This window comes from Clarias gariepinus, chromosome 13, assembly GCF_024256425.1.
Source record: "Clarias gariepinus isolate MV-2021 ecotype Netherlands chromosome 13, CGAR_prim_01v2, whole genome shotgun sequence".
Lineage (NCBI taxonomy): Eukaryota > Metazoa > Chordata > Actinopteri > Siluriformes > Clariidae > Clarias > Clarias gariepinus.
In genome coordinates, this window is record NC_071112.1 from 19,470,792 (window position 1) to 19,492,951 (window position 22,160).

General features: G+C 37.4%; 2 protein-coding genes across 4 annotated transcripts in view; both read right to left on the reverse strand.

Annotated features, from left to right (window-relative positions):
* Positions 1 to 10,569: 10,569 nt before the first annotated feature.
* On the reverse strand, positions 10,570 to 16,735 carry LOC128535450 (ovarian cancer G-protein coupled receptor 1). The gene is made up of 3 exons (XM_053509354.1): positions 16,341 to 16,735; positions 16,191 to 16,234; positions 10,570 to 12,223 (listed from the first exon to the last, which is right to left on the reverse strand). The coding sequence occupies exon 3, from the start codon at positions 12,163 to 12,165 to the stop codon at positions 11,104 to 11,106; it is 1,062 nt and encodes a 353-aa protein (XP_053365329.1). The 5' UTR covers positions 12,166 to 12,223; positions 16,191 to 16,234; positions 16,341 to 16,735; the 3' UTR covers positions 10,570 to 11,103.
* Positions 16,736 to 19,664: 2,929 nt separating this feature from the next.
* Positions 19,665 to 22,160, reverse strand: part of ccdc88c (coiled-coil domain containing 88C) — a 54,839-nt gene continuing 52,343 nt past the window's right edge. For all 3 annotated transcript variants that reach the window (XM_053509473.1, XM_053509472.1, XM_053509474.1), the window contains one exon: positions 19,665 to 22,128. In XM_053509473.1, coding sequence (XP_053365448.1) covers positions 21,280 to 22,128 — 849 coding nt within the window. In that variant the 3' untranslated portion in view covers positions 19,665 to 21,279. The remainder of the gene's footprint in view (positions 22,129 to 22,160) is intronic.

A 22,160-nucleotide genomic window follows, 5' to 3' on the forward strand; every position in this document is an offset into this window, starting at 1 on the left:
GCCAGACTATATTACTTCACCAGACATCACCTCTACAAAGTTACTCTTACTAACCTTTGATCGACGGAGGCGTATATCCTTAGGTCTAGCATGTACTACTGTCTTGGAGAAGCTATGCTGGCCTAAGGTCCTAAGAGTACCTGCTACTGTACATCCTGCTCCCAGTGTATACCTAACTACTGGCGCTGGGCCTAGCTAAATTCACAGAATAGAATTTCCTATAACCAGAGCTCTTTTAGGCTTCTCAGCAGGTGCTTCACTAAGGAGAGCTAACCTGTTAACCTGCCTTAGCTTTACAGTAGCTTTGGCTAAGTGAGTAAGCTGCCGAATATCTCGCTGAGCATTAGAGATGCGCATACAAAATAGATCACATGCAAACATTTGGGGGATAAAAACTTATTGCCATAGCAAAGACATAGCTGCCCTATCCTTACATTTGTAAGACGTGCCTAACAACAGCAAATTCGTGCATTTAACCATTTTTGTAACGTCAGCTAAAAGGAAAATAAAAACATGTCAGATCTTTTATCTGTGAAAAATTATTGATTGATTGAAGTCAATGCATGCAACCAAATAGTGCACAGTGTGTCTGATTCTTATTTGTAATTTCGAAATTGAAAAAAGAAAGAAAGAAAGAAAGAAATTTGAATGGAGTCAGCTAAATGGTGTCCATCATAATTGTTGTCCTCATGTTGATGGAATATATATTGATATATTGACGTTGATAAAAATAAGGAAATGGGCCTGATTCTGAAGGCTTTTTGTTATATTATATTACAAAGCAAAATGAACAGTGAGAGGAAACATACAGTAATTGTGGACAGACACTTTCTCGTAAAGAAAAAAAAAGAAAGATTTCGCTTAATTTTTGTCAAGACTAACTGAAATGATAGTATTCTGACATAAATGTTTGGTAGTTTGTAATACAGATTTTTTATTAGTTTTTTTTTTTTGCCATGTATTCATTTTACTTCTAACCACATTATTTATTATTATTATTATTATTAGAAAATGGTCTAAAAAAGATAAATTAAGTAAAGGAAACTGGCCTACATTGTCTGGTGCTGGTCTAAATAACAATGTGCAATTCACTTCTCATGGCAATAATAATAGCAGAGTTTAGAAAATCTTCTGTATTTATTCATAATCTTTTTCTAATGTTCAGTAACAAACTGTATTCTAGATGGCATGCATACTGTATGCAACACTATGCAAGGCGAATTATTAAGATGTCTTCCAAAAACACATTTTGATGAACTCCATTAATGCTCAATTTTGTGTGTGTGTGTGTGTGTGTGTGTGTGTGTGTGCGCGCAAAAGTGTGCCCAGGGATTTTCATGATTTTTGCTCTCTCTATTGGCCTGCACCATGCTGATTTAAATTACCAAACCATGTTGATGAACAATACCTACAGTACTACTACTACTACTTATAATAATAATAATAAATTCAGAACTGCAGCACTGCACTGAATTAGTATCATTATTTTAATTTATCAAAAACGACAATGATTTATGTTTCTAAATCCACTGTATGTAATGTAATGTTATTTCTGGGCATTCATACGTATACACCTTCAACATTTTTATATTTTGTTTGCACTATTTGACCACTTGATGGCAGAACAGCACATAGCTCGGTTACTAGGGCAAGTCGAGGTGTTACAGTACATGGCTGGATGGAAGAAGGCCTTTTTTCAATTTCCCTGCAACATGTTTTATTAATGTTTTTAAATGCATTTTTTAAAGTAATTTGAAATATATAATTCAAAAGCAGCAACTGTAAATGGATTTTCTTTTTATGAATATCGTCTGACAGCCTATCATCCAACAACATCATCAGATTTATCATCATGTGAATGTTTATCACAGCAAACACAGGGTAAAATCCCTCACATATTTTGTCTGGGTAGGAAAGTCAGAACTCTCTGTTGAGTGAACTGTATATACAGTGCATATGTACAGTAGTATGCTATACATTCATGTTTACGCTGTTCTAGCACACCTGACTGTTGGAGAGCTTGAAGACTAGTGGAGGGGAAAAAAACAAAACATTGATTCCGTTTTATTGACTGAAATGGAGAGCCATGCTTTAGATGGCCACTTTGTCAGAGTCAGCGCTACACAAGACATCACCATCACCACAGGATTACAGGCACTAATGCTTTCTATGGTTTGTATTTTAACTCATTCATAGATCCTAATTCAACCAGTCTCATTATTGCAATGAAATTTTATATATATAAACTGTCGCCTTCCACCTCCAGGGTCAAGGGTTTGTTTTCCACCTTGGGTCTCTGTGCATGAAGTTTGCATATTTTCCCCATGCATGGTGGGCTTCCACCGGGTACTCTGGTTTCCTCCCACAGTCAAAAGAAATGCAGATTAGGGTAATTACCATTCCCAAATTGACATCCCATCCATGGTGTACCCCGCCTTGTGCCCTAAGTCTCCTGTGATAGGCTCCAGGCCCCCCAAAGGATAAAGCGGTATAGGCAATGGGTGAGTGGTTAAGTAAGTTGTACAGAAATGGGTGAAAACATGTTTCTACACCCCCTATAGTAGGTAATAAAAACTTTATTGCACAGGAAACCTACTAATAGAATGATCATAAAAAAGTGATAGACAAACCACCTGATGATGATAATCACGGGTGTTCAACATAACTGCCAAAATAAGCAGTTCTAGCTCATTAATCTAAACAGGAAAGAGAAAAGGCAGCAGTTTCACATAACAACGTCAATCACATACCAGATTGTCATCATATCAGATTTTTTTATACCCCAAATGAGATATGTTTCTCTGTTTTCCAAACTAATAAAAAATGATAAATCTTTTAATTACAAAGTCAAATTTTTTTGAGACAACTTTGAAAATGCTTTAATATTAACATTACACCCTTTTTTTTGCAATAAGAAACTGTGAATACAAGCAAAATGATGCTACTGTCTACTACTGTAACTCAAAGTCTTTAAACAGTTAAACCAGTAGTGACGTCATCAAGGTTCATTTTTATTTTTGTGGTTGCGAACGTCAAACCTTGTTTGAAGCAACTATATAATCTCCATGGCCACTAGAATACAGCCTTGCAAAACTGTAATGTTAACCCAACATTCACTTTCTTTCTTTTCATTTTTTTTGTCAGTTTGCCTAGACTTATATTAGACTTCTAAACATGACCTTATTCAGAAAAATATATATAATAATTGTTAAATGCTAGCGTAAGATATATGTTTTCTTTTAAAGTGTGACCTCAACAGCAAACTCACAGGAAACCATTCACTTGATTCACTCAGAAAGTATAACCGTATGCAACAGATGTGAACAGAGCCCATATGCACTGACCTAACTTGGAGTACATAAAGTAACAATCAGTGAAGTCGGCGTTGCTTGGGGTGTTCACACCACTCGGTTTAAACTTCCTCTGATGAAAAACGTAGGAAATGATGCAACAAGACATACTTCCATTTTCAGCAGCAAGTTAATTTCCATTACAAGTCACCTTGCTCAGTACGTCTTATTGTCCTCTTAGTGTTTCAATTTTACTCATGAGGTATTTTTCAAGGGGAGACATTATAATATAATTCTAACTGTTATCTCTTCTCTTCTGCTCTCTCCTTCTTTCACTCTTTCTCTCTCTCTGTCGAGCTACACATGTCGTTCCTGAGCTGCCTGTGATCCAGACTCCCTCTGCCCTCTGGACCTGTCTGACCCATCCTGGTGCCCCGCTTCTGGTTGGTGATCTCGTCACATGGATGCCCTGGGTGTCTCTTTGGGATGCGTCTGGTGTCTGGGGATGATTCTCTCTACCTAGAAGACGGTTTTGGCCTCGACTGGTGTTGGCAGCTGTTTCTCTGAGGACTTGACTGTTCGATAGTTCAGGACTGGAACTTCATACAAGTCTACCTGAGCCTCCAATAACTACCTGGACTCCATATTAACATCAATTAACATCAGCTATTAGAGCTGAACTGCCTGCCAACTAACACATAGTATAAATGCAGATAATTTCCTGCTCTCTGTTTCACCTAAATGAGGATGGGTTCCCTGTTGAGTCTGGTTCCTCTCAAGGTTTCTTCCTATTACCATCTCAGGGAGTTTTTCCTTGCCACTGTCGCCCTCGGCTTGCTCACCAGGGACAAACTGACCATTTTGATTCGTACAAATTCACATTTCATACAAACTTAAATAATTCTTTTGATTGTGTAAAGCTGCTTTGCGGCAATGAAAATTGTTAATACAAATAAAATTGAATTGAATAAAATTGAATAATTAAGTGTATAATATAATTGCTTTTCTACCATCTGGAACAACAACAACAACAACGACAATAATAATAATAATAATAATACATTTTATTTATAAGCGCCTTTCATAACACTTAAGGACACTGTACAAAACAATCAACAAACAATCCCTAGAGATAACTTGTAACTTAATAAAACAGGACCCCACTGTGTCCAAATGAAAACTGCAACATTAGGTCAAAGCAAAGCAACTGCAAGATATTTCATAATCCAGGCATTGCTTAAAGCTATGGGAAAAGAAAGAAATATTCTGCCTAATGGTTTTCGTATAGATTCAAAGCATGTTTTGTAACTCAATTGTTAAATTATACTCTTTAAAAAATTAGATTCTAGTTTAAGCAGAAATATTAGCTTGTACTGTGGACAGATGAGCTTACTTCTTAGAATAAATACCTAAAATATCTGCTGATAAAACAAAATCTTTACATTAATAAAATCATCTAGTGTAGAAATAGGCTTAATTATTGTTTTATCATAATCTGATGTTATATTACACTCTTTCACTCACTCGTTCGACCCCCTGGACAGGATTTGTTTTATTACAATAGAAAATATTAGATTCAGTTTACTTATTTTACACCAATCAACGTATGCAGTGAGCAAACAGCAAGAACTGAGACCGACACCAAAACTGTGCAAAAGTAAACCTAGTGCCAGTGGTTAACATTTCCTGACAAGCCGACAAAAATAAAAGTTTACAGGAACCTGAAACAGGTCAACTTACAGCAAAGAAGAGTTAAGGTTTAATTAACCTCAAATGTTTGGAACCTGTAATTATAAAGTATACACATACACATTAAAAAAGAACGAAAAAAGAGTTCTTGTTATTCCTGAGTCTAATACAAAAAGACATTATGTTCAGGATATGGCATGAGCTGCCTGGGAAATTTGCATATTTGTATAATTGTAGCTTGTATGTAGACGGGTTAACTCGATGTAATTGCCTAACATTTAGAAATTGCTCATTACGAACTATCGATTCACTCACTGTTTCATGAGAAATGGTGCCACATGCCAAGATCTATTGGGTTACAAATACAAGCTTGTGTCTGGAAAGCAAAACAAGCTGCACTGCATTTGTGTTATGCATTTAAAAGCATCCTATATATATGAACTCTGTCCCTCCTGTTAATGATCGATTGCATATACCCTGGTGTCTGTTGTTTTTCTTCCTGTGTTCACATACAATACAAATGTCTTAAATCTGACAGCTTTAAACACGAATTATCTTGTTAGAAGAATCATTTAAATATGCATTTACATCTGGTCTACCATTATTGTTTGACTTATTATGATTTGTTACAGTACATTTATTGCATTTAAACATTTCAAATAAATGTATTTCATTACCTTTATTTATTTATTTATTTATTTATTTAATAGTTAATCAATCATAAAGTAATTTAGAGTTAGTTTAGTATAAAACAAGATTCCTTTTACCCCGGGTTATCCAACACAGCTTCCTTAGCAAAATAGGCCTGCATTTCAAAAAAACACTTGCCATCTAAACCACTTGCAAAGTACAGTTCAGCTTTGAGCTCACATTAAGCTTGTGCAGAGTGAGATTACTTAATAGTAGGTGAGGCTTGATTCAGAGAAGGAGTGCTTTTTTTCTTAAAGGCATTTCAATGTTTTTCCTTTTCCTCTTTTTGATTACGTGAATAACATCCTGATGTATTTATACTCCTCCAACAAAAGCGCTGACACTGCGCGAAAGGAGCATGACATTCTATTTGGCAGAAAACAATTATCTGACTTGTAGTGAAAACACTAAACTTGGGAGTCAGTTGATGATGCTAACTGTTTATGCCAACAGTAGCTTTATTAATGCTTTGAAAACATAGAAGTTGGAATATGAACACACACAAGTTGCATACTGTACATTTTATTACAGATAGATTATAGACCTATTTTATATGGCGCTCAATAATAAAAGTTTTAACAACCCAGATATTTATCTAAAACAAAATTGATATGAAGAGACCAGGCCAGAGTCAGTTAGGACAGGTAACAAGTCTCTGCTTGTCAGAGGATCTGATTTAAAACTTATTCAAACGTGATCCATCTGTGTTAGAGTGGAATGTCTGACTATACACAGCGATATCCTGTGAATCATGGGTCAATAAATTATTTGAAGTACTTGCAATAATTTGTAGAAACATTCACGTTTTAGTTATGTATCATAGACAAGTTTGAACAATATGTTAAGGAACATATAAATAATTTAACTACAAAGCTTAGATTGCTACTGTACAGTATATGGAAATTATGAAGTTTCATTTTAAAGTATTCCTACATCAAAGACTGTAAAGTGTGGTACTAAATTTGCAAATGGTGGATTTAAGAAATACTAATTTCTAATTATGATTTCAATAGTACAAACTGCAAAAGCATTTTCTACCACATCAAAACTACATCAGAACTGCTGCCATGAAGAATTGCCATGAAGTGGTGTACTTGGTCTGTTACAATGTTTAGGTAGTTGGTTCAGTATGTGTTGAAGTAACATCCACATTAACGCCAGGACCTTTTCCCAGCTGATCACGGCCCAGAGAATCACACTTCGTCTGTACACACAGGGTAATGTGAGAACTGACCTGAAATTACTAGTGCAATAAAAAACTAAAAAAAAAAAAAAAAAGGCTAATTGCAGTTTAGTTATGGTGTGCAATTTTGTATGTGGCAAGTGACAACAGTGCAAACTGTATTAATTGTGCCAAAACCTAAATAGTTGTGCAAGCAGCAGCATGAAAGTGACAATGAAATTTTGTCTCTGTGTAAATCTCAAAAAGTATGCCATAGTTGCAGTAACTGAGCAGATCCAGAAGCTAACAGATGGGATTTATGCATCTAGCACTGTGATGTAAATAGCAGACTAGCCTAGCATAGATCTCCCCGTCCACAGTTCTCATGTCGTTGTAGTGAGGTGTTGAACAGCCGAATGGCTGTGAAAACAAAGGATCTCCTAAGTCTGTCAATTGAGCAGCTTTGTGACAAAAGTCTTTCACTGAAAACACATTTTTCTGGTTGTGAAGTGGGTGGTCAGTGTTCGTCATGATGGACAGCATTTTGCTACAGTAAGTGTCTTCTTCTCCACCACTTCCTTGAGAAAGCCCAGTTTCTGACCAACCACTGAACCAGCTCTCCTGACAACTTTATCCAATCGTGTGGCATCCCTATTTTTGTGACTGCTTTTTACAGATCTTGAAAAATCCTAGTCGTCTGAGGAAAAACAGCCGGCTTTGACCTTTCTTGTACAGATAGTCAGTGTTCACTGACCAATCCAGTCCACTGAGTACAGTGTCATCCAGCTGTAGCCCCAGATATCTGCATAACCTGACCCTCTCAACATCTACTCCCTCAATGTAGACAGGTAGCAGGGGAGACCCAGACCGACAAAAGTCAATAACTATCTCTTTGGTCTTAATGATGTTTAGTTGTAGATGGTTTAGATTACATCATGACACCAAGTCCTTGACAAGGCTTCTGACTCGCCCTCCTGTCAATCTCTAAGACACCCCACAATGGCAGTGTCATCTAAGAACTTCTGCATGTGACGTGACTGAGTTGTATGTAACGTCTGAAGTGTATAAAGTGAACAGCACAGTGAAAAGGCCAAGCATAGTCCCCTGTGGTGCTCCTGTACACCTGGAAAGGGTTTCTGAGATGCAGTTCCTTATCCTGACATACTGTGGCCTTCTGCAGAGGTAGTCTGTAATCCAGATCACTAGATGTGAATCCACCTGCATGTCAGTGAGCTTGTTTCTCAATAAGAGTGGCTGGATTATGTTGAAAGCGCTAGAGAAATAAAAAAAAACATAATCCTCACAGCACCTTTCCCCTTATCGAGGTGGGAGAGGGTCTGATGGAACAGATAGAGGACCTTTTGCCTGTAGGCGAACTGCAGGGGATCGAGTGCATGACCAATCTGAGGTCTGAGGAGATGAAGATTGAGCTTAAGAAGATTGTCAAGCAAAGCCAATTCAAGAACATTAGATTAGAAGTGAAGGATTGAGTGATTTTGGAGTCAGTGCATCAAGAGCCACCACACAGAGACATGTTCAGGAAATAGGCTACAACTATTCCTTAGTATCAAGCTTTTCCTGAACCAGAGACAATGTCAAAAGTGTCTTACCTGGGCTAAGGAGAAAAAAAAACTGAACCACTGCTAAGGGATCCAAAGTACTCTTTTTACATGAGAGTAAATTTTGCATTTAATTTGGAAATAATTCACCCTGACTTTAATCCAAGCTCCCATAGTCAGGAGAAAGCGTGGAGTGGCTCAGAAGTTGCTAGAAGTCCAATGTGAAGTTTCCACAGTTAGTGATATTTTGGGCATGTCACCTGCTTGCATTGAGCACTTCATGCTTTTGTCTGCTGACACGACTTTATAGAGATGTCAATTTTTCTTTTTAAGCAGGCCTTAGCATCTGCACATAGTGCCCAAACTACCACTAACTGGTTTGCAAACCCAGATATTACTGTACGTGATTGTCCAGCCAACTCACATGACCTGAACCTTTTTACATAGTAGGACGATTAGAAACAACTAGCCTGAAGGCTCCTATCCTATAAGGCAACCTGGTCTCCAGTAATGCCCCAACAGTGAAGCCCCAACCAAGCACTGGGTGTATAGTTGAACAAAATTATTTTGTATTCTTTTTAAAATGGGTCTTGAAATACTTCAATTTACAGGCAATGAATGTAGAACTTATGACAATTTCACTTTATAAATTAAAAAAGACAATTTTGTGCATCATGATATTGACATTTTTTTGGGATGCACTGTATAAGGATAAAAAATAAAAAACATGATCACAAATATGAACAATATACCATACAGTAAAAGACAGAATACAATCAACAATATCCTGTGGTGTTTATAATCACCGAGGACTTTTCTTAAGTAAGCTTTAGGGTACCTGCTGTACCGGGTTTTCTTTAGAATCTGAGTGGCAGCTTTTGATTAAGCTTGTCTCTCATGACCCGTCACTGCTGAAATATTGTCAGGCCAGGAAAGTTCCTCTTTAACTGTAACCATAAGGAACCTGAAGGTTCTTCAGCTTCTCCACTGATGTAGTTTCTGTGTTAATGCATCACCTGTCTGTGGTTTTAAAGTTATGCTTATAAGTGAATATATTTTTGGTTTGAAATATGAATGTCAGTTAAAAATTAAAAGGAAGAAGGAACTGTAAGCTAGCCAGCTATTTGACATGCTACAGTACAAAGCAAGTGTGGCTTCTTTGAGTCCTGTTTCTGAAAAAAAAAAATCCTAATATTTGGGCAATGTGTGTACAACAAGTCAATTACTCTATTACTTTCAAAACTATTCATAAAACGTATGAAAGCAATATAGTTTTCTTAATAGTGTGGTTATAATAAACGTTAGGACAGCTATGTGATTACCTACATATGTAATTTATTATTATAACAGAAGTTTTGCTAATGCTATAAAGTCCTTTTTTTTTTTAGAGTTGATTATTGACAAATAGAAGATTTTGCTGCAGAAATTGCACCACCAGTCTGATTTCAACGATGCCATGATATATTTACCAATGGGGCAAATTGAACATTAAGTACCAGAGTTCTGTCCGAGATATTCAGTCTGATCAACTTGGGGAATTGTACTCTTTTTACCCTTGGTTATTTATTAGGGTTACATTGCTATCTTTCAGAATAACTACATCTCTTCCATCCCCCCCCATTGAACATGTGTGCCTTATCGACATACGAGTGGAAATTATGTGGTTGGTCTGAAGTGCCGAATGTGATAACCTCAAACAAAAATAAGTTAGGATTGCCCAAGTCTGTAAGCATGAGTGTTTTTTTCCTTTTCTCACAACTTCAGTAGTAGTGTAGCCACTCTTATGTAATTCTTTCACAGTATTAAAAAAAAATAATAATAAAAAAAAACTACTACACTATAAATAAGTATATTGGTTTAGAAAAACAATGCTCCTACTGTAGATCCAGTTGCACAAAAAAAAAACTCAGAAGCGTCACCTAATAATAATAATAATAATGAAATAATTATTAAAATACGGTGACTGAGTCTCTAAAGTTAATATGGAAACTCTTAATATGGGGGAACCTTTTGTACCAGTCACTGCTAGCGTTTGGCAGTCGAGTGCTTAGCTGATTTCATGGGCAGGGTGGGAGTTATCACTTCATTTAATAATAAATCATAACCAAATAAAATTCAACCAAGCATTTCCCCTTTAAAATGTTTGCTAGGTTTTATAAAGCATGTGAAGAGTCTAAAGTTATTAACAAAGGCATATACTTTAATTTATATACACGTGATTATATCTTCAAGAGGTCTAGAATAATTAGAAATGCATTTTAAATGTAAACATTTGCAAGCACACACTGAAAATATGTACTGATCCCTCATCAAACAGTCAGCATATTAAACATTAAAACTGTAAAATAAAAATAATCTTTGAACATATACAAACTGTATAAAAAAACAAAACAAGACATGGAACTCCATAGGCTTAATTGACTGGCATGGTCTGTCCCTTTACCAACTAATTTCTCCCTCGAAATCTAAATGGCACTCGTTATTGACAGTCCCTGAGAATTACATCAATAAAACTGATACAAAAGCATTAAAATCAGCAGCAGCAAATTCATGCATATGGTCTAGACAAGGCATTAGTGAAGTATACAGCACTTCTATTTATCACAAAAGATGGAACGAAGACAAAAATACACAGACATACAGCAACATGCTTTGGCAAATTATCTTTCTGGTTCAAAAGAAAAGCTTATTAACAAAAAAAAAACAAAAAAAATCACAAATTAGACAGTTCAACCTTGCTTTGCTGAAGCAGTTTGACCACAGCGGTGCCTGTGCCATTGTCAATAGTTGTTGCTGCCTCACCAGAGTCCGTGTTGTAGCTGCTCTTGCATTTGGAACAGCAGCAGAGAACATGTACACATGCCTCTGCAGCTTGCTGGATGCTGTGCTGTACACTTTCGCTGACAAAGCAATAAAGTGCTGGGTCAGCTACGCAATTCAAAGTAGTGAGCAGGAGTGAGAAGTGATAATAGTTGAAAATCTTTTCAATAAAAGGACAATCATACTCCAGACACGTCCGCACTAGCAGAAAGATGTGGTACGGCGAAAAGCACACCAGGAAAATGAGGATAGTGATGGTGACTAGGTTTTTTATGCGTTTTTTTTGACCAGTCTGCGTCCCTGTACTCTTGCCAACAGCCCGCAGAACCCAAAAGTATGAGACAGACAGAATTACTAATGGAAACAGGAAGCCTACATAAAAACGGTAGTAATTTATGGAACGCTCCCAAGACTTCATTGGATAGTGCTCAAAGCACACCGAGTGGTTAGTCGTGTCGGGGCTCAGCTCCTTGTGCTGGAAAAAGACGATGCCAACTGCCAGTTCCTTGACCCACACTATGGCGCTGACCAGAGCTGCTGCTTTCATGGTGCGGAGTGAGGAGAAGCGAAGGGGATAGACCACAGCCAGATAACGGTCTATTGAAATACAGCACAAGAAGCCGATGCTGATGTAGATGTTGTCATACAACAGAAAGCCACACACTTTGCAGGCTAGCTCACTGTACATCCAGTTATCCCCGTAAAAGAAGTACTGCAGCCAGAAAGGCAGAGAGGCCAGATACAGCAGGTCAGAAACAGTCAGGTTAAGCAGGTAGACCCCGAGCTCATTGCGAGCCCTCAGCTGCAGCCAAGCATGATAGAGAGCATAGGCATTGGTAGGAAGTCCCACTAATAAGACCAGGATGTAGGTGCCAGAAAAAAGGTTCTGGTGAATTTTGTGGTCGATGTTGCAGTTGATCCGGTCATCAGACATGTTCATATTTCGAGGAAACATTTCTCAGAAGCCCTGCTTTAAGCTCTAACGTTCATTCTCATAGATCCTTCCATTGGATCTAGAAGAGGCAATAAAAAAAGAAATCAGTTTAAAATGGCTAAAACACTCTGTTATTGCATTATTGATATAGACAAAGTACAAAATATGCTGTAAATGTGAGATTTTTTATGAAGTCCTCAGACTTTAAATAACTTTTGGTATTTTAGCAATTTTTCCAAATCCAAATTGACCTACAGAAGTGCTTTGTAGTCTCTGTGAAAAACACATCCACACTTCACTAGGTCAGGGGCAAAGAGCATCATAAGTCAAAAAACCCAGGTGGGGAGGTTTGTACAGTATAAAAAAATTAATCAATAATTGTTTGTACTGTATTGCAGCACATTATACAATTCGTACATTTAATTATGCAGTTTCAACTCACTTGTAGTTTGGTTGTGGGGATTTTTTTTTTCCAACCACATGCACACTACTGAGGTCTGGGGCTGAGTGATGGGGAGTGTTCTGGTTAATCGCAAAACTATATATAGTTTAATGCTCCCCATGCCCCCTTGTATGAGCAGTTTCACAAAACTGCTCATACCTTCCCTTCTACTTAACATTTTATTTAATCTATGGCACAGGGTTCAGTTTTCATAGTGTACGACCCATTTTTTGGGAGTTAGCCATGATAATTTGCGCTGTCATGTCTGTGTATTAAGGATTTCCTGGCTTGTACTGTAGGTGCATTACGGTAGTTTTTGTGTTGTCTGCATACTCTGTGTCCTTGTCACCCATAAAACAGAAGACCAGAAATCGTCTTCTTACCTCTCTCAGACCCCTGGTCTTGTTTTATGGTCAGATTAAGTTTTTTCAATTGTTTGGCTACAATGATGAAGCCTTTATTTGACATAAAAAAAGGAGAAGCCTTCAACCATAAGAACACCATCCCAAAGTGACAAACATGGTAGTGGGAACCTAATGTTTTGGGAGTGTTTTTCAGTTGGTGAACCAGAGAACCTAATTACAATAAACGGCACCATAAATAAGTAACAATACATCAACATTCTCAACAATAACATCAGGCAGTCTGCAGAAAAACTTGGCCTTGGGCACCAGTGGACATTTCAGCAAGACAACGACCCAAAACACAGCAAAAGTGGTAAAGAAATGGTTAGCAGACGTTTTGCAAACGTCAATACAGACAAAGCATTGACGTTTTGCAGTGGCCCAGTCAGTGTCCTGACTTAAATCCAATTAAGAATTTGTGAAGGGAGGTAAAGATTAGGGTGATGGTAATGAGACCCTCCAACCTGGAAGAGTTGGAGATCGCTAAAGATGAATGGGCAAAAATACTAGTGGAGACATGAAAAAAGCTGTTCAGCAATTATAGGCAGCGTTTGATTGCTATAATAGCCAATAAAGGCTTTTCTATGGATTATTGAGAAGGGTATGAATAATTTTGGACATGCCACTTTTTGTTCATATGTAAATAAAAGATTAGTAATCATTTTTTCCACAATTACAACAATTACAACTTGTACAATGTCTTATTATCTTCTGAGAGATGCCCCTGTCATATCTAAAAAAAAAAAAAAAAACTTGCTGGTTAAATAAAACTTCAAGTCATTTGCCAGGGAAATTAATAATCTCAAGCTTGACTGTATATTTATGCATGTATGTATGTACTCTGTGTATGTGAGTGTACACACATTCAAATAAAAATGTTATAAAGTTGGCATTTCTGTACATATTACAAAATATGTTTACAAAAAAATTGGGGGGGCGGGGGGCAAGATGGTTTTTGGCGATTTTGTCTGTCTGTGCACACATCACATAAAACTTTAGGAGGTTTCACAGGTGTATTTGGCAAAGCCGAAAATGCCCTCAAATCATTAAAATAAAATAAATCAACCTTGGAAAAAGCATTCCACAAATCTCAAAATTTAACAAATAGTGCTGAACATGTTTAATTTGCACTTATGAGTGTGCAATTGAAATCTACTTAATAAACGTGATCTCACACCTTTATTTCACACACTTTACGGTGACACATAATTTTAGTTTATTCCAAAATTCAACAGGTGGCACTGTATATTTGTTAAAATGCGCTTAATAGTTTTAATTAAGTTCCATGCAAACAAAGTTGCCTCCACAACAAGTGTGTGTCAGAGGTTAAATGACTCCGACAAGCTGCTGGAATTAACCACTTATTGTGTCTGTAATGAACGTTTGCAAATGGTAACAAGTCATTTCCAACCACAGTGGGAGATAACAAAATCTTACCTTACTGTCTCTTTTGTTAACTCAGATTGAACTGTGCAAACACATTAACATTAATGGAAAGTAAACTTTAAAACAGACAAACTGCATCTGTTCACAAACTTCATCAAATGAAAACTGTTATGATCCACAAATTATTCTTAAATTAAAAAATACAACAACAATGCAGTCCTAAGAGTGTAAAACCTTTCAAGCTGTCAAGACAGAAAATTTATAATTGACAGCTAAGCACTTCAACTGATCCTCTCTTTCTCTCTCTCTCTCTTCAGATCACACTCATACAGCAAAATCCGCAGTGCTGGACAGTGTGGAATAAACACCTTTTCAATTCAACTTTAATTCTGAAAAAGTATTAAATCAACACTGGGGATTTTACTCCCCAGAAGATTGTATCTGAGAATTTTTTTTGCAAATATTCTCCATGAGCCAACATTTTGATTTTACACTTATTCACAGATTTTAAACCATTTTATCACTTTTACACCTTCTACCACAAGAGTGCATCCTTCCGTCTGCAACCTGTTCCAAGCTCCTAGCAACCACACTATTTTTTTGTGGCCTTTATGTAAACAACTGAAATAGTAGGTTGTTTTATCCACCAGTAAACAATGAATTTAAATAGAACCATGACTAAAATACACTTAGCTCACACATAACCTCCCTTACCAAAACATTGGTTAATGTAGCAAATTTCACACACGTTGAATGATGGAAATATCAATGAAAATCCTGATAAAATCCCTGCCTAGGCAGGACATTCAAATGTCATACTGGATATATAATTGATGTCTTAAACAAGACATGTAATTGTGTGTTTTGTGGTTCATTGTCACTCATCCTTAACTTTGGACTTAGATGACTGGCACAGGACAGTAGAATGTAGATGGTTGTACTGGCCATACGGCATGAGAACCACAAGAAAACGTGCATGCCTTGAGGTTTCTCTGAAGAGACTCTAAAGAAATAGTTACACTTGAGCCACCAATTCATCAAAACTTGTTCACTACGCTCATAGAAAGTGAGCATTTATGGCATTTGGCAGACGCCCTTATCCAGAGCAACTTAATTTATTTATTTTCTTCTCTCATTACACACCAATGAAATTTTATATTCTTCTTTTCATATCAGAAACTAGTAACAGAAGATTGAATACAACTAGACTTAAAACCACAACTTCTTTTTTTAGAGGTATCTGAGGTCAGCAGTCTAGGAAGAAAGGAAATCGTCTTTGCATGCAACATTGATTAACCTGATATTTGTTCAACATACTTGATTAAGTGCTGCAAAGTCAAAGGCTGTCGATTTAAGCAATTGATATTTAAATACATTTTTGTCTACAGATACATCATGTATACGGAGATCATTTGTATATCATCCAAGTTTACAAAACAAATAATTATGGACCTCAGATTACTTAAATGGTAACAAACTGAGTGGGGCTGAATTATTTCATTACAATTGACTTGCATTTATTTACTGTGTTGGCTGATGACATACACTATATAGTGTAAGTACATTATGTTGATTTGTTTATTAAACATTTATAAATAATCCAAATTATTCTAGTTAATAAAGAAGAAACCGGCCCTTCTTGTTCTTGTCACCCATAACGTCAATCAAAACGCACTTGCCTTCGAATTAGAGTACAAACAGGTTGCGTTCAATTTTGAGAACCATTAATTGGGGTGTATATATAATTTATTATTATTATTCTTCTTTTAAAAGACAATATTTCACGTTCTAGAAATGTATATACATTCGCTTACCTTGCTGTGGTATCCTTTCTGTACCTTCTCCTCGACCGAGGCTACTGGTGGCTTTAGGGAGATTAGTAATGAGCATCTACTACTCAAACAATCAACTAAGTGGAAACGCTTTAAGATTGCGCAGATGTACACACACACACTCGTACATACATTAGTGGAACGATCAGGTCAGAGCCGCGGGGTCCCTCCAGTAGGCGGGAAAATGACACCAAGAGAGGGGTAGCTCACCGGTATACGGGGACTGCAGTGACTGATTCCGATGGTGAGGACAGACAGAGAGAAAGAGAGAGAGTGTGTGTGTGTGTGTGTGTGTGTGTATGTGCGCGCGCGCACCCCTCGTCCTCCTCCTACGCAGGTTCAAGTACAGTTGAAGTTCTTCAGAAGGATTAAATAAAACCCACATACAATGTATTAAAATATCAAAATTTCCACATATAAGCCAGTCGCACATCTTCATGACTACCTCTTGATAAGTCTAACCCCGGATATCTTCATAACTACCACTTGAAGGCTTTTCCTGAAAATAAAAGTGCCTTGAGTCGGCTTGTTACACCTCTTACACATGTTTAAATATGTGTGTGTGAGAGAGAAGTTAGTCGCTTCCGGTCTTCATCACGTCGCGTCAGGAAAAGAGGCAATTCATTTACCAAGACTTTATTACAAAATAAGGAAGGAAGGGATGGAGTGGGGTCTCAACGGTTTTTGGACATCAGCTTCTTTAATACAAACTGAGAGAATCTACCATGTTACATTCTCAGACACCTCAAAACCACGGTTTCCTGTTAACAAACAGTGTCTTTAAGATAGCCTAGTGGTAGTGTGTGAAAATTCACTATACAGCCAAACGTCTGTGGACACCCAACATCACATTCATAACATGTTCCTTTCCTGAAACTGTTGTCACAAAATCTGCCTAGCATGTCTTTGTAGGCAGTCCATTTTTCAAACACCGGAACCAAGAACAACGAAGATGTTAGAGCTAGCTTAGCGGTTAAGCCACTGGACTACTGATTGAAAGGTCCCAAGTTGCCATGGTCGGGTCCTTAAGCAAGGCCCTTAAACCTCAACTGGTCAAATGCAAAGTGAGATAAAGTGTAGGTTGCGCTAGATAACTGTCTGCCAAAAGCCATAAATTTACATTTCTTGAACGACGATGCCTCCGTGCACAAAGTGAGCTACTTGAAAATATGTATTGCCATTTTTGGAATGAAAGAACTTTTGAGCCCTGACTTTAACCCTACTGAACAGCATTGGGATTAATTAAAATGTTTTAACTGCACACCAGACCTCTTTAAACAACATCAACACCAGTGCTCACTATGCACTTGTGGCTAAGTAAGCAAATCTCACGGCCACATGCCTAACCCTAGTAGAAACACTTCTCAGAAGAGTGGAGGTTATTATAACAGCAAAGTGGGGCTACATTTCAAATATGATGTCCAATAACCACATATGGGTTTAATTGCGAGGTGCCCAAAATTTTTTGGCCATATAGTGTAACTACTTTTCTAATTTCTGTTACCCTGCTGGGTTTTAAACTACAAAATATGAATTTCACTTATCTGAAAACAACAGCAGGGTCACAATACAATTACTGCTCAGGAGCTGAATTATACAGTTTACAATTTGAGAATAAAGTCTTGACACGTACTAAAACTAAGTAACCCCAAAACTCACACACTTAGCTTGCGGTAAACACTGTCCACTGCCAACAACAACAAAAAAAAAAGTTATCAAAAATTAACAATTATTTTCATGTCAAGAATTTTTAACTCTATAGAAAGACATTATAAGCAAGGCCCTTAACGCTGTATAATTACAGTTAAAACAGTGTAAATCACTGTTAAAACAGTAAACTAAAAAAAAAAAAAAAAAAAAAAACACCTATCGAGATACCTACTGTCTACTAAAAACATAACCAATAAGCAAAACATTAACATTTGGTCGTGTTTGCTTAATGTTTTAAAATTAAGCGATGTTAAGCTTTTCCAGAAAAAAAAGCTTAAAGAATTATAAAACTACTTATATCATATCTCATAGTAACTAATGTAAAAAAAAAATCAGATGTCTCCACTTAATGCCAAGTAGTAATGAATTGGTGCATCTAATAAGCTGCTTCAGTAAAGAGATGTACAATCTAATTTACAAGTAAGAAATGAACAGTAGAAAATGTATAGTATTGCTTACTGTATGTAATCAACATACTGTACCATTACATAAAGCAACTGTCACCTACCAGTAAACAGTAAATGTTTTATTTCACAAACAAATAACTTTAAAAGTGCTGAGGTATATCTTATCTTTTTCACATTACTTACTGTAGTCTTTCTTATGAGATTTCCAGTGGGTGTAAAAAGTCTACACACCGGTTAAAAAGTTGACGTTTTATAAAGGTAAAAAAAAAAAAAAAAGTTAAGTTAATTTCCCTTGTTCATGTGATAAAGCAAGCAACAAAATCCAAGTGGAAAAACCAAATGAAACAATACCCAATTATATTTTGAATATTAACTGTATGAACATTGACAGTCCTCTTAAATTCCATACTGTAGGTCTCCATAGTAATACTGTATGGTGGAAAATTATAGTTATTATGGTTTCATTAAAAAAAAAACTTTTTATATAATCTGAACATCTCAACATTTTAAGATATGAAAGGTTAATGTTTCTTTGTATTTTATTTAATTTATACTGCTGCACAGGGTTCACACTTCATCTTTTTAGGCGCATACAGTTAGTGCGGATATGCTTCTTTGCCTCATTGAGGGAATTTGAACATCACCGTCATATCACTATAAGTTGATTTTCAGTGGTGGGGAACACACTGAAATTTTTTACTGACCTCACATGTTTGGAGGGCATTTGCAAATGTAGATAGCGAGCGAAATAAAGGAACCCTGTAACAATTTTAGGGCAGAGAAATGACAAACTGCATGTTAGAGCCATCAAAATGTTAAAAAAAAAAAAAAAAAAAAAAAAAAAAAACTGTATATGTGGTTGCTAACACTGTATACCATAATGAAATGTAAAATGACTGCTATTATATTAAACTGTTGAGACCAAAGCAGAAATACTATGACAATGGTGCTTGAGGCAAATGTTTGTGTTATGCTAACAGTAGTTCACAAGATTTCCTTGCTTTTTGCTTATAGTGCAAACCTAAACAAAGTACAGGTACTATATATCCCATCTGCATTTCATTAAGTACCAAATGTCAAATTAAATGTCAATGGTAAATTAAACTATTCACATGATTATCCCCCAAATATTGCTTTGAACTAAACAATACAAAGGGCCAGCGTGTCAAAGTAAATATTCAGCCTCAAGACTCTAACAGGAAGAAATTAACATCTAGTTTCGATGGCTCATATGCAAAAAACGTCTACCAAAGCTTGTGTTACTTCCCCATTTGAATGCATGTTCTCTCAGTTTAAATCATACTGTCATGAAACTACACAAATCAATCTGATCTTGGGGTGAAAAAAACAAACAGACAGTCGCAGCATTATTTATTTAGGGTGTCAATAAATAGCACTACAGATATAAAAGTGTAAAACTTATCAAATACTAAAACTCATATTCAAGCAAAAGACTGCTCATAGTTAGTATTTCTCATGATTAATCTCCTGCGGTAAACTAGGGAATGTGTCCAGTGTTAAGACTCAAGTTAAAGCTCCACTGGTCTTGCTCGCATAGTGCTTTTAAAATGGTATTTACATATGTATATATATATATTTTTTTTTAAAAACAGTGTTTCAAAATTCTGTTACATTAATACGTCAGAAAGATGAGAAATTTTGTAGAAATGCACTTTAGATCTTGAGATCAAAAAAGCCTCTAATGTAAATAAAAAAAAAACCCACAGGAGTTTGACACTTTGAGTCAAAATGTGTCACTTCAGTGTAGAAAGTCCTGCTCTCTGCATTAATCTTCTCATCCAACTTCATCTTCACCGCTGTTTTTATGTTTTCACTCTTCCTATTCACCCCAAGGTTTCTGATGTTTTTTTTCCTTCTTTTTGTATCCCTTGCATGACCAGAGAGGTGGGAACCCACGGCAGCAGAACGGTTTCAGGCACTGGCTAGTCAATACGGTGTCAGATAGAGAAACTGTTTCCAGTAACTTATCCCGTTGAGACCGTCTGAATGATGGACTTCATTGCTTTCACCCCACCTCCTAAAGATGGATACTGTAAGCACTCTGTGATTATCCAGGGAGCGGTCCTTCACACGAAGACCAATGTTTGAGTTCTGCATTCAGAATAGAACTAGGACCTGCCAGGCATGCTGTCCGCAGAAAGCTGGAGGAAATCTCTGGTGTGCGATAGCGGAAGGCCAAACCTCCTCAAATCATGTTAAACCCCAAACACAAACAAAATTGCGTGCATGCTTCATGTGTTCAGTAAACGTCTCCCTCAATACACTCATCGAAACAAAGTCATTTCTCAAGTTCACACAGGGAAAATGAGCTAAGTACTTTTTTTGAAAGCAGGTACTTGTACACATTGTCTGTTTAGTCAGTAATAGTGTGGGTTCCACACTATTTCACACAGAACTTTCCTTCTTTGTTAGACATCCTCCATGTTGCTCTTGGCTTTCAATACCACCCCAATACCACCTATTCTTTGATAACCACGAGGGATTCCGAACCCTCTTATCAACTGTTTGAACTTTGTGGCTTATTCAATCGGCTCAATTTGGTTCAGGATGCTAATCATATCCTAATTGGTCAAATTTACTGCACAAAGCAAATATTCTGTAGCTACTGTATATGGCAACAAATCAAAGAAAGGGTTAACTGCTTTGCACTCCACACATTTATTTAAGAATTGACAATAAAGGTCTGATGAATTGTCAAATGTTTAGAGATTCTTTTACCAGACTATGTACAAGACTTACACATTGGAATCTTGAGAACTGAGATGCAAAAAATTAGGGCCTTATTCTTTGATGGTTTAATGGGTCTATAAATCCATTTAACTTTGCAACATTATTCTTCAAAAGTCAAAAGCCTTTGCTGTCCAAATGATGTTTATCAAAAACACTGTGGATGTGATATAACAGAGCAAATACTCAGAGGGTTGGACTTTGGGTTACACACAGCCGTATTCGTACCAAACAGTCTGCTGGTCGTTGTTGGGGTCTGGTGAGGCTGGTGTGCTCATTGGCCTCTCTTCTACACAACAGCCTGTGCCAGAACTGTCCGCTTTCTTCAGGGAGGAGGAAGGTGACTCACTCTGCATGGTTTCCCTGTGCTCTTCCACCTCCTTCTGTCTCAGGGCAGAGACAGCACGCACTGGTGTCACCAATGCCACCTCACCCCGGGGATAGAGTGAAGTGGTCGAGTGCATGGTTCCTGAGCGGCCACTACTCGCACTGTATCCTCGGTCTGACGGCAAAGCAGTGCAAGAGGAAGTGAGTGGTGGGTCTTCTCTGGGAGGAGCTACAGTGTGGCGCCGGGGGTCTATTGAAAGATGACCAGAGCTTACGGTAAGCCTGGCTGAAAGTGGACGCTCCCTCCTCGTCATCCCCTCGGAATGAACAGGGCTACCCGCCTCAGGCCGGTATTTGTCCGGGCCATTTGATTGGAGGAGGTCGGCTGAGGCAAGGCTGAAAGTGCGGTTCAGGCTGTTGCTGCCTGTGGTTCCTCTGCGAGGCCCTGAGTGCTGCAAGTGCATTGACCTCCCCTCTGACCCGCTAGTGCCTCGGTTAGGAAGTGTCTGAGAGTGGGAAAGGGGCATGGAACCTTCTGTGAGTCGTATGCTTGGTTTAACACTGTGCCCAGGTTTGGAAGATCGCCCATCTGGTAGGGATGCTGTGGCTTTGATGGTGGGTGTGACGTAACTCGTGGGTGTTTTAGCGCCATCTCTCGTGGGTGGTGTTGGCCTGCCCACTTTGGTAAAATAATCAGTCATTAAGTCCTCCCGACTTCCTGTGTGCACCTAAGAGAAACAAATACAAATATTTAAAGAGA

What these genes read in the sequence shown, in the direction of transcription:
- LOC128535450 (XM_053509354.1), bottom strand. Translation starts at nt 12,165, where the DNA reads ATGTTTCCTCGAAATATGAACATGTCTGATGACCGGATCAACTGCAAC.